General features: G+C 46.3%; 1 protein-coding gene across 1 annotated transcript in view; it reads left to right on the plus strand.

The window, feature by feature from the left end:
• The window catches only part of LOC137424161 (myoferlin-like), a 281,368-nt gene that overhangs the window by 250,403 nt on the left and 14,894 nt on the right, over window positions 1-16,071 (plus strand). The window contains exons 29-37 of the mRNA XM_078773618.1: window positions 1,827-1,982; window positions 2,099-2,190; window positions 2,690-2,860; window positions 6,145-6,287; window positions 6,423-6,562; window positions 6,673-6,761; window positions 6,961-7,056; window positions 10,677-10,815; window positions 13,618-13,717. Of these exons, the coding sequence (XP_078629744.1) occupies window positions 1,827-1,982; window positions 2,099-2,190; window positions 2,690-2,860; window positions 6,145-6,287; window positions 6,423-6,562; window positions 6,673-6,761; window positions 6,961-7,056; window positions 10,677-10,815; window positions 13,618-13,717 (1,126 nt within the window). The remainder of the gene's footprint in view (window positions 1-1,826; window positions 1,983-2,098; window positions 2,191-2,689; window positions 2,861-6,144; window positions 6,288-6,422; window positions 6,563-6,672; window positions 6,762-6,960; window positions 7,057-10,676; window positions 10,816-13,617; window positions 13,718-16,071) is intronic.

A 16,071-nucleotide genomic window follows, 5' to 3' on the forward strand; every position in this document is an offset into this window, starting at 1 on the left:
GGACCCATGGACCGACCCTTTCCCTCTTGTCTCTGTCGCTTCTCCCTCTCTCTTTCTAACTCTGCCGTTGCCTTGACTTTGTGAAGGCGGGGTACACCATCCTGAATGTGGGGGGTATCTGGCTCGCTCCTGGGAGGTCGATTGGCTGTCTCCATGCCGCAGGCTTGTTCGAGAGAACTGTCCAGGGCTATAGAACAACAACTGACTGAAAGCAGTCAATTTTATCATTTATTGGCACACACTGACCTCTTTTTGTAAAGTGTCACTGGATCTTCAATGTCCTCAGCCTAAATGGAGATTAGATGATGTTCACGTTTCAAATGTATTCGTCCAGGTCCAGTCACATGATCAATGAAACTATATTTATCAACATTGCTGAGAACACACGCACCATGTTGCCTTCCCTTCTCCATGGCTACAACGCTTTACGCTGGCACCACATCATAACAGAGATTTTTAGTGAAGCCCATGGAAATCCCATCAGGACCCAAACCCAACTGAGCTCCACAGAGTGTCTGTGATTCCGAAGCAGTTTCTTGGCAAGGGTTAAACTGAGCGGTTTGCCATTGCTTCCCAGCATTGATTGTCCATTTTCTTATTATTTTAAATGCTGAGCATCGAGCATGGAAGCAGCACGTGCAAATTTTCAAAGTCTTCAGTGTGACTCGGCCCGAGTTTGAACCACCAACCCAGACTCGGAGCAGACTATCTGACCATTACACCATCGACTCTGGTCTAAAATATATTTACAAGTCATAAAAGGATGAAAAGTATCAAAAAATTTATTTTGTGGAATTTGCAGCCAGCCCAAAGGCAACAGCTGGAAATGCATGTGAGTAATTACTAGAGAGTGGTATTTTGTTGTCTTACATCAGTGCGGCTTCCTTGTGAAAAATGAAAAATCCACATCCTTTTGCTTTATGGCCAATAGTGAGTACTGTTACGTGGTCCTCCCGGTAACTACCTGGTCTTGGTGACCCCCGGACCGTGGGAGGACCCCGCCAGAAAGATATCTGCTTTATTCGCTTTCGTAGCGCAATCAATATGAAAGACACAATAATTCAAGTCAATAAGAAACCCCACACCAAGGATCCGGATTACTTAATAATATATTCTCCATCCATCATCAGCAATCAACAATCCATCAACAATCTTACTAAGATGGCCATCTCATAAATTTCGCCCCCTTTCCCCACTCACGACCCCTCAATGGTCACTGTCCCTCACAATGTCTCTGGGCCCCTCCAGACCAAGGTGAAGGTCGACTTCTCCGCACACGGGCGGTTGAACGAATCCCTGGCTGACGTGTTCCAAACGTGCACGTTGCGTACCGGGAACAGCTGCTGCAGCGCACACCTCCTTGCAAAGCAAAGCGGGCAAAGCAAAGCACGGCTTGCAAAGCGCGCGAGACCCAAGGTGCGACCCGTACGCGTCCTTGTAGACGTTGAGGCGAACTGTGCCGGACGCTTGGTTCCGTGCACGAACCCACGGCAACTTGACGCGTCATCGGTAATTACCCCGTGCAGGTAACTCCTTTCGCCAGACGGGCTTTCAAACGCAGCGTCCCCCACGCTGCTCAATATCGACACCGCTCGCGTCGGAGCTGGACGAGGAAGAAGAAGATCGCCGCTTCTCCCGGACCTCGTGTCTTTTTCTTCTTCCGGTTCACTATCCCGTTTCCGGTCTCCTGTTATCCGGAGCCTCTCTAACCCTTTAACCACAACAACCTTTAATAGAATAAACATTAATAAGCAATGACATGAATAGTAACTCCTCTAAATCCGGGATCCGTAACAGTACATTGAGCACTTACGTCTTCCATACAGGGTTCATTTCGGATATACACACTCCCAGAAAACCCAAACACTCCTGAGCCTCCTCAGCAGTTTAAGAACCTGCCTATCAATGATGTGCAGGAATGCACTGTACGTGTCTACATCGTGCAAGCGCTGGACTTGCACCCTAAAGACTCCAGTGGCTCGGTAAGACTATCCCGGGATGCAAATTGCTAGCGTAACTTAATATGGGAAGTGATCAATGCTTCATTGAAAAATATTGTGTGTGCTTGCGTGCACGTGTTCATGTTCTCTTTGAGCAGTGTGACCCCTACATTAAAATTAAGCTGGGAAAGAAGAAGATCGATGATGAGGAGAACCACATCCATCAAAATGTGAATCCCGTCTTTGGCAGGTAAATATATCATTCCAAAATGATGAGGAGGGCATTGGCTATAACCACTATGTGTATGATCTGATTTAGTGATATTTAACTTTTGGCATTTAGACATTCTTACTTTTTTGAATCGACTTCATGTGTTTGCTAAATATGAGTATATATACACAGTTACTGGAAGGTAATTCATCTAATAGTGGGGCAGATGCCATTCATTGTTTTTGGGCAGATGCGCAAACAGTTCCTCTTAGTGGTGTTAATCAAAAACAAAGAAGAGACCGATAACAGGAGACCTGCAGATGGCTCTCCACCAAAGACATTCCAATCATGTCAGAATTACAAGATATATGGGGAGAGGAATCAGTGTGCTGTGAGCCAGAGTCTAGTGTCACTAGGAATGAACACTTTATGAGCTATGGCTGCCATTTGTGATACAGAATTACTGGGATGTAAATGTTTCTTATATTGCACTTAATATATTTACATCGTGATTTATGAGAGATGTTCTTATCTGCAGAATGTTTGAGCTGACATGCGTCCTTCCCATGGAAAAAGATCTCAAAGTGAGCATTTACGATTATGACATGTTCAGTGCAGATGAGCTCATTGGATCCACCACTATCGACTTGGAGAATCGGTACTTGAGCAAATTTGAGGCCTGCTGTGGCTTGTCTCCATCCTACTGCTTGTAAGTACCATATAAATGGACATCAAACAAAGATGATTTTGTGGTACTGTGCACACACGACTCGATTGCCAGAAAGGTAGGCCACAACGCGTGGATACAAACGAAAGCACTTTATTACAAGCTCGCACATCAGCACTGGGTGGGCTCGACCTCAGAGCCCGCATATATGTCCCGAGGCCACGCCTTGCCCCCGGGCATGGCCGAACGGCCGAAAGGCGGGGCATGTATCTCAGTTCCACGCCCGGACGCTCGCGCCACCCACTGGTGCTCGGAATTATTGACCATTGTGCCCGCCACACACGCCCCCCCCCAGAATTCCCACGCACCTGAAGGGTGAGCTTGCGGGGAAGCCGGATGACCCGGCCGAACGCCCCCTGGTGATGCGTGCAGGGCTGGGGGGTAGCGGGACGGCGGGGCTGGGGGGTGCCGGGGGCCTGACCGCCGGGAGGCGGCCTCGACGCGGAGGCAGCGCTGCTTGCGGGGGGTGGTCCAGATCGAGGTGGGCCGGCTTGAGGCGGTCCACGGAGATACGATCCGGGGCACCGCCGATGTCCACGGTGAAATGTTTGTCCCCGGTCTCCAGCACGCGGAAGGGCCCTTCGTACGGGGGCCGCAGCGGTGCCCGGTGGGCGTCGTGCCGGACGAAAACGTACTCCACCGTGCGAAGCTCCGGGGCGACGTGGGAGGACGGGCAACCGTGGTGTGCCGTCGGCACCGGGACGAACCTCCTGGCGGTCTCCTGCAGGGTGGAGCGCTGTTGCGCGCCGCGGACCAAGGAGCCGTGGAGTCGGGGATAAATTCGCCCGGTACCCGCACTGGTTGTCCGAAGACCAGCTCCGCCGAGGACGCGCGCAGGTCGTCCTTGGGCGCCGTCCTGAGGCCCAGCAGGACCCAGGGGAGCCTGTCGGCCCAGCTGCTGTCGCGGAGGCTGGCCCGGAGCGTGGCTTTCATCGAGTGATGGAAGCGCTCGCACAGGCCGTTGGCCTGGGGGTGGTGGGCTGTGGTGCGGTGCAGTTTGACGCCGAGCCCTTGCGCCACCGCTCCGCAGAGCTCCGAGGTGAACTGGGGGCCGTGGTCGGATGAGATGTCCGAGGGGGCACCGAACCGGGCAATCCACGTGGCGATGAAGGCGTGCGCGACGTCAGCCGCAGTCGACGCCGCCAATGGCACGGCCTCCGGCCACCGGGTGGTGCGGTCCACCATGGTGAGGAGGTGGGTGAACACCCACGAGGGGGGCAGAGCAGAGGTCCCACCAAGTCGACATGGACGTGGTAGAACCGACGCTCGGGCACCGTAAACGGGGCCAACGGGGCCTGGGTGTGGCGGTGGACCTTTGCACACTGGCACGCGAGGCACGTCCTGGCCCAGTCGCGGATGTTCTTCCTGAGGCCATGCCAGACGAACTTCGCCGCGACGAGCTTCTGGGAGGCCTTCGTGCCCGGGTGGGACAGGCCGTGGTTGGCGTCGAAAACCAGGCGCTGCCAGCCAGCGGGCACGATGGGGCGAGTCCGGCCGAGGGAGACGTCACACAAGAGGGCCGTGCCCGCGACATCGAACGGCACATCGGTGACGCGGAGGCCCGTGACGGCGGTCCGCAAGGCCTGGACGTCGGGGTCGGCGGTCTGGTCCTCCGCCATCCGGGCATAGTCGATCCCGAGGTGGACCGCGTGTGCGACGGACCGGGAAAGGCAATCCACCACCGGATGTCCGTCGTGTACTCGGACACGGCAGAGAGGTGACGTTGCTGCCGGGCCGACCATGGCTCGGCGACCTTGGCCATCGCGAACACAAGGGGCTTGTGATCGACGAAAGCCGTGAACGGGTGGCCCTCGAGCAGATGGCGGAAGTGTCGGACCGCCAGGTGGAGCCCGAGCAGCTCGCGGTCGAAGGTGCTGTAGCGGCGTTCGTGCGGGCGAAGCTGCTGGCTAAAAAACGCCAGCGGCTGCCAAGCACCACGCACCCACTGCTCGTGCACCACGCCCACCGCTGCTCGTGCATATATATATGTATATTTGTGACTAAAACGTCTTCTTCTTCTTCAAATTTAAATAAAACCAAAAAACAGGGTTCTTCAAGCCTTGAGGAGGTGAGACGCCATGTGACTATCTATTAAATTACATAATGTTTGAATGTTTGAACGTCGGTTGCATCCTGTCTATTAATTACTTTTGTCTATGAATGACATACTGTTGGAATATACCTTTCGACTCTTTCGACTGCTGAGACCTCTTAAACCTTTGAGGATCCTTTAAGTCCCCCAAGACCCTGAACACCACCAAAGACCATGAAGACCCTTATAGACCCAAAATAACCCAAAGACCCTGAAGATCCAAAATGCCCTGTAGACCCTGAAGACCCAAATACCCAAAATACCTCAAAGACCCCTGAAGACCCAAAATATCCCAAAGACCCTGAAGAACCTAAACACTCTGATGACCCAAAACACCCCGATGACCCAAAACATGCTCAAAGATCCAAAAGACCCAAATGACCCAAAATACCTCGAGGATGCAAAAGACACTAAAGACCCAAAATACCCAGATTACCCAAAAGACCTCAAAGACTCAAAAGACCATTGAGGACCATGAAGTCCCTCAAGACCCCAAAGACCCATAAGATGCTTTTGACCCATTAGACTAGCCTGGACCCTTGATCATTTAGACTTTAGAGCTTCAGACCACCTGGACCTTTTTAGATTAGAAATATATTACAAATAAACAATATTGTATTATGGTTGGTGTAAATCATGACAAAATAATTGTTTATATTATGGTTGGTGTAAATCATGACAACACAGCGACTCATGTACAGTCATTATCCTCCGTTAAAACAAGCCCGTGCCTCCGTAGTGACATGTGGTGAGGCGAGCGCAACGAGCCAAACCACGTTAGTATTTTCAATAAACTTTGAAGTATAATGGAAAATAGAATGTAGAAAAGGAGTCGGTAAATAAACATGTTCAGGATAAAATGAAAAATAATCACTGTTTAGTATTTTTGCTGATTTAGGGGGGGGTTTCTCGAACCCACTCTCCGGCCGACGATCCTGTAAGCTGACAAACCGTGGATAATTCCATGGCTCTGGTGGGTTGCTAAGCAATCTCTGGTGGGTGCAAGACGTTTAATTCTGGTGGGGTCCAGCATCTAACTTGGCTTAACCTTACCTGCTAATTAAATGCCCCAGATAGAGTAGCTTGCTCTCAACGCTCCACTGTGATTAATTAAAAATGTCTTCCAAGGGCAATATGAGGGAACTCAGTAATTAACTCATGGTATGCATTTCAGGGATGGGATTAACCAATGGAGAGATCATGTTCCTCCGACTTTTCATCTTAAAAAAGTTGCGGCAAAAAGAGGCTGGCAGGACCCCATCTACACCGGCGATACTGTGCTCGTCGGTGGCACGGAGTATAAACTGGACACCTATGGTGAGAGTGGCTTGTTTTTCAGGAGGTTTGCTAATGCTGCAATTAGTGAATTGTCACTAATTTTATTGTTTTAAGATCATTGTTTTGTTTATAATTGAGCTTAAAATGAAGTATTGTGGATTTATATTTAATTAGAGCCATCACAACTGATGAACCCCAATCTCGGACCTTCCAATGAACGCCTGGCCCTGCATGTTCTACGGACTATGGGCCTCGTGCCTGAGCATGTGGAGACACGAAGTCTGTTCAACTCTCTGCGGCCATATTTTGAGCAGGTGTATATTGCTTTAAAAATACTTTAGTGTCTGTTTTGTTTGTTGTTGTTGTTGTTGTTGTTATGTTGCTTGGTGATGGATCTGATTTTCTTTTTATACATATTTTTTAGGGTAAGCTAATGATGTGGGTTGATCTCTTTCCAAAAAGTATTGGGCTTCCTGGTCCTCCAGTTGACATTCATCCCCGCAAACCCAAAAGGTAATCTTTTTTTAATTTTTTTCGTTTTTTTCTTTTCTTTCTATGTTCATGCATTCGTTCATCAATGAAGAAATACCTGAAAATATTTATTTTAATTAATGTATTTATTTAACTTATATTTAATTTATTTTTGTTTTTAGCTGAAAATATTGAATTTATTTTAGTTAAAAATAGTTAATGCTTTTTGTTATTTCCCCAGGTTCGAGCTTCGTTGCATCATCTGGAATGTAAAGGATGTGATCCTGAAAGACCAAAGTATTACAGGAGAGAAGTCGAGTGATATTTATGTGAAAGGGTAAAAAGGCTGCTTCATGTTCCTGTTTTTTTATATATCCTGTCCCCTTCCTTATATTCTGAATGAAGTCAATGGTTGTAGAGTGAGAGATGAACAAACTGATATCACACTCACTTTCTGATGATACCAACTCACAAACATCACAATCACTAAAATGGATACAAGTAATTACGCATTCATACCTAAGCTAACAATATATCCATGTATGCACCTCAATATCCCCAATCCTTTTTTATTTTTATTTTTTTGTACACAAGATCGAGGCTCGTTCGTGTAAGAGCGAAAATTAATGACCAAAAAAAACCGGACACATAAGACATAATAAAGGGAGCGGGAGACAAGATGAGGATAGAGCGAGAAGCACACAAGTACAACATTTGACAGCAGGGACATCAGGAGATCTGTTGGAGGGGGAGGGCTTGGGGGAGGAGGCGTGGGAAGGGGGGGGGGGGGGGTAGGAGAGGTAAAAACCACATGGACACAGCTATGACTTCCAGGAAAGAAGTCGGTATTTCAGAAAAGTGGATCTGGGGTGAATTAATGGGGGTAGAAAAGATCAAGGTTTTGGATGGGGGAAGATAAGAAATGGTGGTGAATAGCTGTTTTAAAGACCTGGAGGGATGAGTGGGATTGAAGAGAGTGAGGGAGTTTGTTACATAGGCGGGAGAAAAGAGGAATGAAAGAGTGAAGGTGAGCTGCGAGTCTTGATTTTGGCAGTTTCACCAGAAGAGGGTTGCTGGCAGATCTTGTGCGACCCGTAGGAGTATTTAGGGGACAGAGCACAGACAGGGCTGGGGGGGATAGGCCAGAGAGGAGTCGGTAGAAGACAGAAAGACCACCAACCTGCCTGCGGTGAGTGAGTGAAAGGCCCTCAGAGTTATCTTCATCACGGGAAATTCCAATGATTCTGAAAGCTTTGGTTTCAACAGCGTGAGGCTGAGTTAGGTGTAAGGCAGGAGCACGAGCCCAGAGGGGAGAGCTGTATTCCATTGAGCTGCGGATGAAAGCCGTGTATGTGTTGAGGAGCTCAGGTGTGCCAAGGAAGGACTTCGCACGACGGAGGATGCCCAGTCAGCGACTGGCTTTGGAGGCCAGCTTGGACATGTGGTTTTCCCAGGAAAGATCATGGCAGATTGTGAGACCCAAGAGCTTGAGTGACAGAACTTCTTGGAGGGGATTGTTGAGAAAGTAGATGGGAGGGTTGTCAATACGGTCTTTTCGGAGAGACATAGTGAGAGTGTGAGATTTGTCAGGATTGAAAGACATATTCCACTTGTTTGACCAGTCAGTGATTTTGTCCAGGCCTGCAGAGAGTGAGAAGGCTGCAGACTGCCAATCTGAGGGATGAGGTATGGAGCGGCAGAGAGTGGGGGTGATCACTGATCAGCAAAGAGATAGAGAGGATTTTCCAGAGAGTCGGAGAGATCATTGATGAAGACCAGAAAAAGCATAGGGCCCAGAACACTGCCTTGGGGAACTCCAGCCTGAACAGTGAGGGGATATGAGAGAGGAAGTCCTCAAGCCATGCATGGAGGTTTCCATGTATACCATAGGAGGAGGGTTTGGTGAGCAGAGCGGGGTGCCAGACCATATCGAAGGCAAGTGATACAGCTCTAATCAAGGGAGACAGCTCTAATTTCCTGTTTGATATTGAGGACCTCGATCCATTGTTGAGACAGCAGAAGCAGCATGTCCAGAGTAGAGTGACCTGGTGTGAATCCAAATTGATGATCAGAGTTCAAGCCATTGGAGAAGAGGAAGGATTTGATATCCGAAGCAATGATGGATTCCATGACTTTGCTGATAATTGGGAGCAGGCTGATTGGTCTGTAGTTGCAAAGATCTGTTTTTGCACCATTTTTGTGTAAAGCGGTAATGTTGGCTGATTTCCAAGCTGATGCCAGATGACCTTGAGCAAAAGATAGGGTGAAAAGAACAGAGAGAGGGTGAGATAGAGCGGCAGAGCAGGATTTTAGGACACGTGGGCTGATGCCGTCTGGTCCAGTTACAGAATCAGAGTCGAGGATTGACAGAAACTTCTCCACCTTGTCAGGAGAGAAGGACACAGAGTCCAGGAGCAGCTGGGTACGACTGGGTACGGTGGGTGCAGAGAGAGATGGGTTTGGGAAACAAGATTTTAAGGCAAACACAGAGTTGAGGCATTCAGCTTTTTCACATGCGGAGTCAGCTGTGTAGCCGTTTGAGGTAAGGGAGGGGATGGAGGGGGAACAAACACCAGAAACAGATTTGACAAGATGCCACTAGGATTTGGAAGAGGGAGACAGGTTTGAGAGTTCACTCTTGAGAGTAGAGAGATATTGTTTCCTGGCTCTCCTGAGGGTAGACACACCTCAGTTATACTGTATGTACCGATGCAATTCCATTTTATATCTATTTTCTGTTTCTTTTTTGCTGCCAATACATTTTTTGGGAGACCAATCCATGCATTAACTACTCTCTGCCATAAAGACCACTGCCTTACTACCATCCTCAGTCTCTTCTTTACCCTGATCCTGTCACTGTCCATTTTGGTGGAAAACTCTTCTGCACTCGTTAGCCTCCTACCTGGCATCAGCCTGGCTTTAGACTTGCATTTTGGGTGTTTGAAGCCGTCTGTCTATCGTTCCATCTGTCTAGAACATCTCTACGGGAAAATGAATGCATGCAGGACTGGTGCAACCACTAGGCAAACTTGATGGTCTCCTAGAGTGGCAAATTTGGTGGGACAGCAGAAAACTGAATGACTATTCATGAAATTACACGAATGAACAAGCAGACTTCAAACTGCAGTGGGAAATGAAAAGTCTCGATTGTATGATTATACAGGGTGTTCCACAAAGACACGGACAACTTTGGACTTTGGACAATCCGGTTGTTAATATATTTAGAACCAATACCATTTGGTTTATATGACAGAGAAACTCAAAGTTTTGTGCGCACCATCTATACACTTCAATATGAGCTCTGTTTGTTTGTCTGGGCAGGAATTTGGAATTTGTTCATGGTGCCGGAGATAGCTCGCCTACTTTTCATAAAGGACACCGTGGGATGTTTAACGTCCATCGACTTTAACGTCCATCCAAGAGGAACATTACACATTGATGAATCACCCAGCCTGTGAAACACCGGGTGATAACTTATCACTAGGCCAGGATTCAAACCCAGGCTAGACAGCTTAGAAGTGAGTGTGCATCAAGGCCATCCTGCCACCATCTCCACTACCAAGATACAACTTTCAATTATTTATTTATATACACTATAACATCACCACTGCTGACATATCACCTTGAACTTTTTTAATGTTTTATCTTTTACCTTTATTTTTAGTTTATTTTATTCTTTATTTATTTTTTATTTTTAGTGACTTAGATGTAAAATCTACACGTCCCATTTTTGAGGTGTGCTTTGTGGCTATGTCCTCGATAAGAACTTGATTTCTTGTTCTGTCCAATCTTTTTGTATACAAAGTCGAGGCTCATGGAGGATTAGAGCAAATTTGGTCAGGCCCCTTTGAAATGAGCTCACGTTCATTAATCCAATACAAAACTGTAACAAAATTCACTACTTTTAATAAAACTATTGATTCAAAGCTGAGGTGTACTTTATTGATCATTTTACAGCTGGATGGATGGCATGGAGGACGCCGGTCAGAGCACAGATATCCACTATCGCTCTCTCGGCGGCGAAGGAAACTTCAACTGGCGTTTCATTTTCCCTTTTAACTATCTTCCAACAGAGAATGTATGCCTCGTCAAAAACGTAAGTTTTGAAAACATTTTATCTTATTGAGAATTATTTATTTAATTCAATTAAATACTTTATCTCCATGACATTTTATTTAATTCAATTAAGTACTTTATCTCCATAGCCTTTGTACAAGATCATGTTTAACTGCCGTGCATTATTGCTGGTATTACATATTGTAAAACTTATTCAAACACAAAAGTCATGAAGGGCAGTTTGCTTTTTTTGACTTTATACAAATGCAGCATATCTTGCACTGGAACATCTCCAATCTTTATCCATTCTTATGAGTTGGGCAAAATGAATATAATGTTGTGGTTTCTTCAAATTTCAAATTATGAACTTCAATTTCTAGCATAACAGTTTGAATTTTTCTATGTTAATTTTTTCGTTTTTATTTTCATTTTCGTTTTTATGCCGATCTTGACTTTCCAAATTTCACTATTCCATCATAAAACTGACTTATTTAGTGTTTGATGGTAACACAGTCACCTGATAATTATTGTACGTAGTTTTAGGGGTCTCCCCTCCCCATGTTTGGTTTGTGTCTAAAAATGATATCTCTTCATAATCTTTTTTATGTTCTTCCCTTCGTAATCTGCCTTTTACGTCCTTTAAAAGGTTCAGGTTGGCCATCAGGCACCAAGTTCAGGCAGGAATGCCACCATGTCTTAAAAGCGTCCCATATGAACTGGGTGAGAGGTCTTTTTTATGCCTCCACCCCCAAAGGTGGCCGGAGGCATTATTTTTTATTTTGAAGGCTCCAGGCACAGACTATATAGCCTTCATCGAGGCCAGACCTTAAATAAAAAAGAAAAGTGTATGATGAAAAGTGCATGATGTTTGTTAGCGAGAGAGAGATTGAAGCTAGCCCAATAGCTATAGTTTGAGTGACACAGAAGGTAAGACCAGCAATCCTAACACGGAGAGTGTAAGATGGTTCCGGGCACCACTTTAACGCTCGTAAGTTAAAACGGTAGTACTACCCTGGGCGGTTGCTGTCTGCAACCTACGACCTAAAATCGAAGGATTGCCCCACCAACGGACTGGGCTATGGACCAATGACAGCTGAGCAGCGAGAGCTTAGTGGCATCACAGTTGCGAGTGGGGACGACAGCTATAAGATGCAGTATATAAACAGTGGGGGGTGGGGGAGCAGATGCATGCAGAGCATGTTGGTGAAGCCTGCATGTGGATGCCTGGGGTTTTCCACGGCATGCATCAGTCCACCATTGCCTCCAGCCAAGCCTCCACCACAGCCCGCGCTCACCTCCCCCAAGAGCTGCTTCTGTCCACAGCACAAACAGCTCCTGGAAGGCCATATCTCCACCCTCACCAAGCTGTGTCCTACTCGACGCAGTCTGCAGTATTTGTGTCCTCTCATTCTCTTATCTATCTACTAAGGTGTGTTTGAGCCCTTAAGGAGTAGGTAACTAAGGAATCTGCCATTTTTTTGTTGGCTCGGGTGCGCCTACTGGGTAGTGGGGTTTTAATAATTGCATTGCTTATCTTTTTGTATTAACACCCCACGTTGTTCTAAATTCACTTCATATCTGGGTGCATTTGAGTGTCATGATTGTGAGTTAAAGCAATTGTACATGTCTGTTGAAAGACAGATTGGGTCCCGGCGATTAGCGCCCAGTACAAGACTGTGCCTGTGTCCAGCAATTTCGCTCGGATCGATAATAATTAGTATAATCGGATGTAAGGCACTGATTAGCATGTCTCTTGATTGGCTCAGGTGTTCCACTGAAGTGAGGTATTGTGGCAAACAGACCCGTAATCCAGCTCAGAGCACTCAAGTCAGTTGACCAGTGCGACCGCTTTAACATCGTTTGTCAGAATTCAGACCGGGCAACCGGGACAAACCTGACGGCTCCAGCAATACTTTTTTCCCAATTAGAAGTGGGAAATGAAAAGTCTAGATCCTGTGATTATACATCACTGACATCTCAAGAGAAGACTATAGTTGGTGTTGTCATCGTTGTTGTTGTTGTTGTTGTTGTCGTCGTTGTTGTTGCCGTTGTTGTTGTCGTTGTTGTTGTTGTTGCATAGCCAAGGACAGTTCTCTCGAACAAGCTCAAACGAACAAGCAATCTCGAACGGCTATATTGGATTTCATGAAAACCTTTGAAATGCATCTCTCCTTCATTTTTCGATCGATTGAGTTGAAACTTCGACCACTTATAGTATACCACTTGAATTGACGTATATCCTAAGGATGACGTCATAGGTCACGTGACTTGGTGGTCATATTGGATTTCATGAAAAACCTCTTTTACGCACCTCCTCCTTTATTTTTCGATCAATTCAGTTCAAACATTGCATAATTTGATCTGGGCTGCCATTGTCAAGAACGTTGTCGTGCACTTGTCCAATCAGAATGTGGAATCTTGTTCCCTGGGGCATCACTGCTTACAGTTTTAATCTTACTTTTTTTTTGCTATTTTATAATGTTGGATACAAAGGAAAAAGTCTCTCTCTCTCTCTCTCTCTCTCTCTCTCTCTCTCTCTCTCTCTCTCTCTCTCTCTCTCTCTCTCTCTCTATCTCTATCTCTATCTCTATCTCTATCTCTATCTCTATCTCTATCTCTATCTCCCTTTCTCTTTCGCTCTTTCGCTCTTTCGCTCTCTCTCTCTCTCTCTCTCTCTCTCTCTCTCTCTCTCTCTCTCTCTCTCTCTCTCTCTCTCTTTCCCTCTCTCTCAAAGTCTCTCTCTCAAAATATTATCCTGAACAAAACCTAGGATTATGCATGTGCAGATCTATTCATAAATGCATGGTCAATTTGAATGGTTGTCTTTGTGTTCTCGTCACAGGATGATTTCCTTAGTTTTGAGGAAACATCATCCAGGGTTGTTCCTCAGCTCAACCTGCAACTCTGGGACAATGACAAGCTATCAGCTGATGATATTTTGGGTAATGTCTTACAATATGACCTCTTCCAAGCAATGGGGTTCTGAAAGGTCTAACCCTAACCTAACCCAAACCCCATAGTGCCATATATATATATATATATATATATATATATATATATATATATATATATATATATATATATATATATATATATATGATCCTTCCTGATGAGTGAAGAATATACATATTTGTTAGTTGAATCACCAAGACAAACCATCTCGCTGATCTCATTCCTACCTACCTGCACCCCACTTTTACCCGTGCCTGTACTTGCTCCAACCACACTCCTGCATGCACTCACTCCACTCTCACTCCTGCCTATACTCATTCCACCCTCACCCCTCCCTGCACTTGTTCCACCCTCACTCCACTCTCAGCCCACTCTCACCCCTACCTGTACTTGCTCCACCCTCACCTTTGCCGACACTCACTCCAACCACACCCCTGCATGCACTCACTCCATTCTCACTCCTTCCTGCAAATTTTCCACCTTAACCTCTCCCTGCACTCACTCCACTCACACCTCAGCCTGCACTCGCTCCAACCTCAGCCCCGCTTGCACTCTGTATATACTCACCACTGCCTGCACTTGCTATCTCGTTGTAACCTCATGGCTGTCAATCTCTTTTGCAGACTTTGTTCTGCAAATGTAATCAACCTTTAGTTACAAATTTTTCATACTGTTATCTCCTGCAAGGTACACACAAGGATACACAAGGAACTTTGGCACAGGATGAGGCCATGAGGCCCATTATGCCTGTGCTGCACCAACCTCAGTATTATCACCCATCCACAAACAAGCTACCGACAAGTCCTGCCAATATCCCCATACTCCATACCCTCTCTGTCCAATGGATCCAGGTTTCTATATAATTCCCATTTAAACTTATCCACCCCTCCACTGCAAATACCTTTCCGCAGAGACCATTCCATGCATTAACCATTCTCCGAATGAAAAAAACCCGTCTTAAAACTATCCTAAATCCCATCTCCTTTACCCTCAAGCTATGGCCCTGGTCCAAACACTGTCAACTTTGCTGAAAAACACCACTGCACTTATCTTGTCCACGCCCTTCATTATTTTAAACATCTCAATCAAATCCCCTCACCATAGCCTCCTTTATAATGTAAAAGTCCTGTCTCCTTCAACTGTTCCTTTTAACTTTGTCTAGCTAGGCCCAGAATCAATCGAATTACCCAATGCTGAAACCTCTGTGTGGCATCTATGTCCTTCCTCAGATGTGGTGACCAAAACTGTACACAATATTCTACATGAGGCCCAACTAAATTCCTAAAAGTGTTAACGTGACTTATTTTCATTTATAATTTATCGCCAGACAAATACAGTACAACCAAAAACACTGTTATCTTTGCCTATGGCTGTCTGTCTGCTTACCCCCACCACCCCAATATATACATATTACATTATATACTCAACATCAAAAGAAACTCATCAAATCTTTAGAAGGACACTCATTGAAATCCTCCACGCAAAAATGAAAAATATTTGAACACAGAGGTAAAGTTCAGCTATCTTTACTAAACACATGTCAATAAACAGGAGGTTGCCTCAATCACAAAAAAACAAAAATCATGAACATCACAAGGGGCGGTGCAACAAAAGTCACAGCACTGCAACACAAAGGCACGCACCTGAATACAGTCAAAACAAAATGACACAGAAATGGACACAACACTCCTAACAGTCAAGGACAGAATGACAGCAGTCCTCAATATTGTGTTTGTACTCCCTCAGCTGTGATGCAGGCTGTACACCTCTAACGCATGCTATGTACCAGGCGTCTGATGCGGTACCGGGGAAGGCTGTCCCACTCCTGCAAGCCTTGAATGAGCATTTGCCGATTGACAGCCATTGATCTCCTTGATGTAAGACGTCGACCAAGCTCATCCCAAAAATGCTGAATGGGATTGAGGTCAGGAGAATAAGGCATCCAAGGCATCATTTAAACACCCTGTTCCTGGAGGAAGTTGGTGGTCACGCGAGCAACATGGGGTCGAGCATTGTCCTGCTGGAAAACTGTGATGTCAGGATGAGCCTGGAGAAATGGCAGCAGATGAGGTCTCAAAACTTCATTGACATAACGCTGACTAGTGAGATTGTCTTCGATGACGACCAGAGGTGTCCTGAAATGGGTGGAAATGCCGGCCCATACCATCACACTGGGTCCTCCCCAACGATTGATCTGGCGAATACAGCATGATACATACCTTTCCCCACCTCTGCGCCATACCCGTTGACGCCCATCAGCAGCATGGAGGCAAAATCTGGACTCATCGCTGAACAAGACTGCACTCCACTGTTGCTGTGTCCAGCGGCGATGCTGTAGACACCA

The sequence above is a fragment of the Myxine glutinosa genome, chromosome 3 (genome assembly GCF_964187855.1).
Source record: "Myxine glutinosa chromosome 3, kmMyxGlut1.1, whole genome shotgun sequence".
In the NCBI taxonomy this organism is placed as follows: domain Eukaryota; kingdom Metazoa; phylum Chordata; class Myxini; order Myxiniformes; family Myxinidae; genus Myxine; species Myxine glutinosa.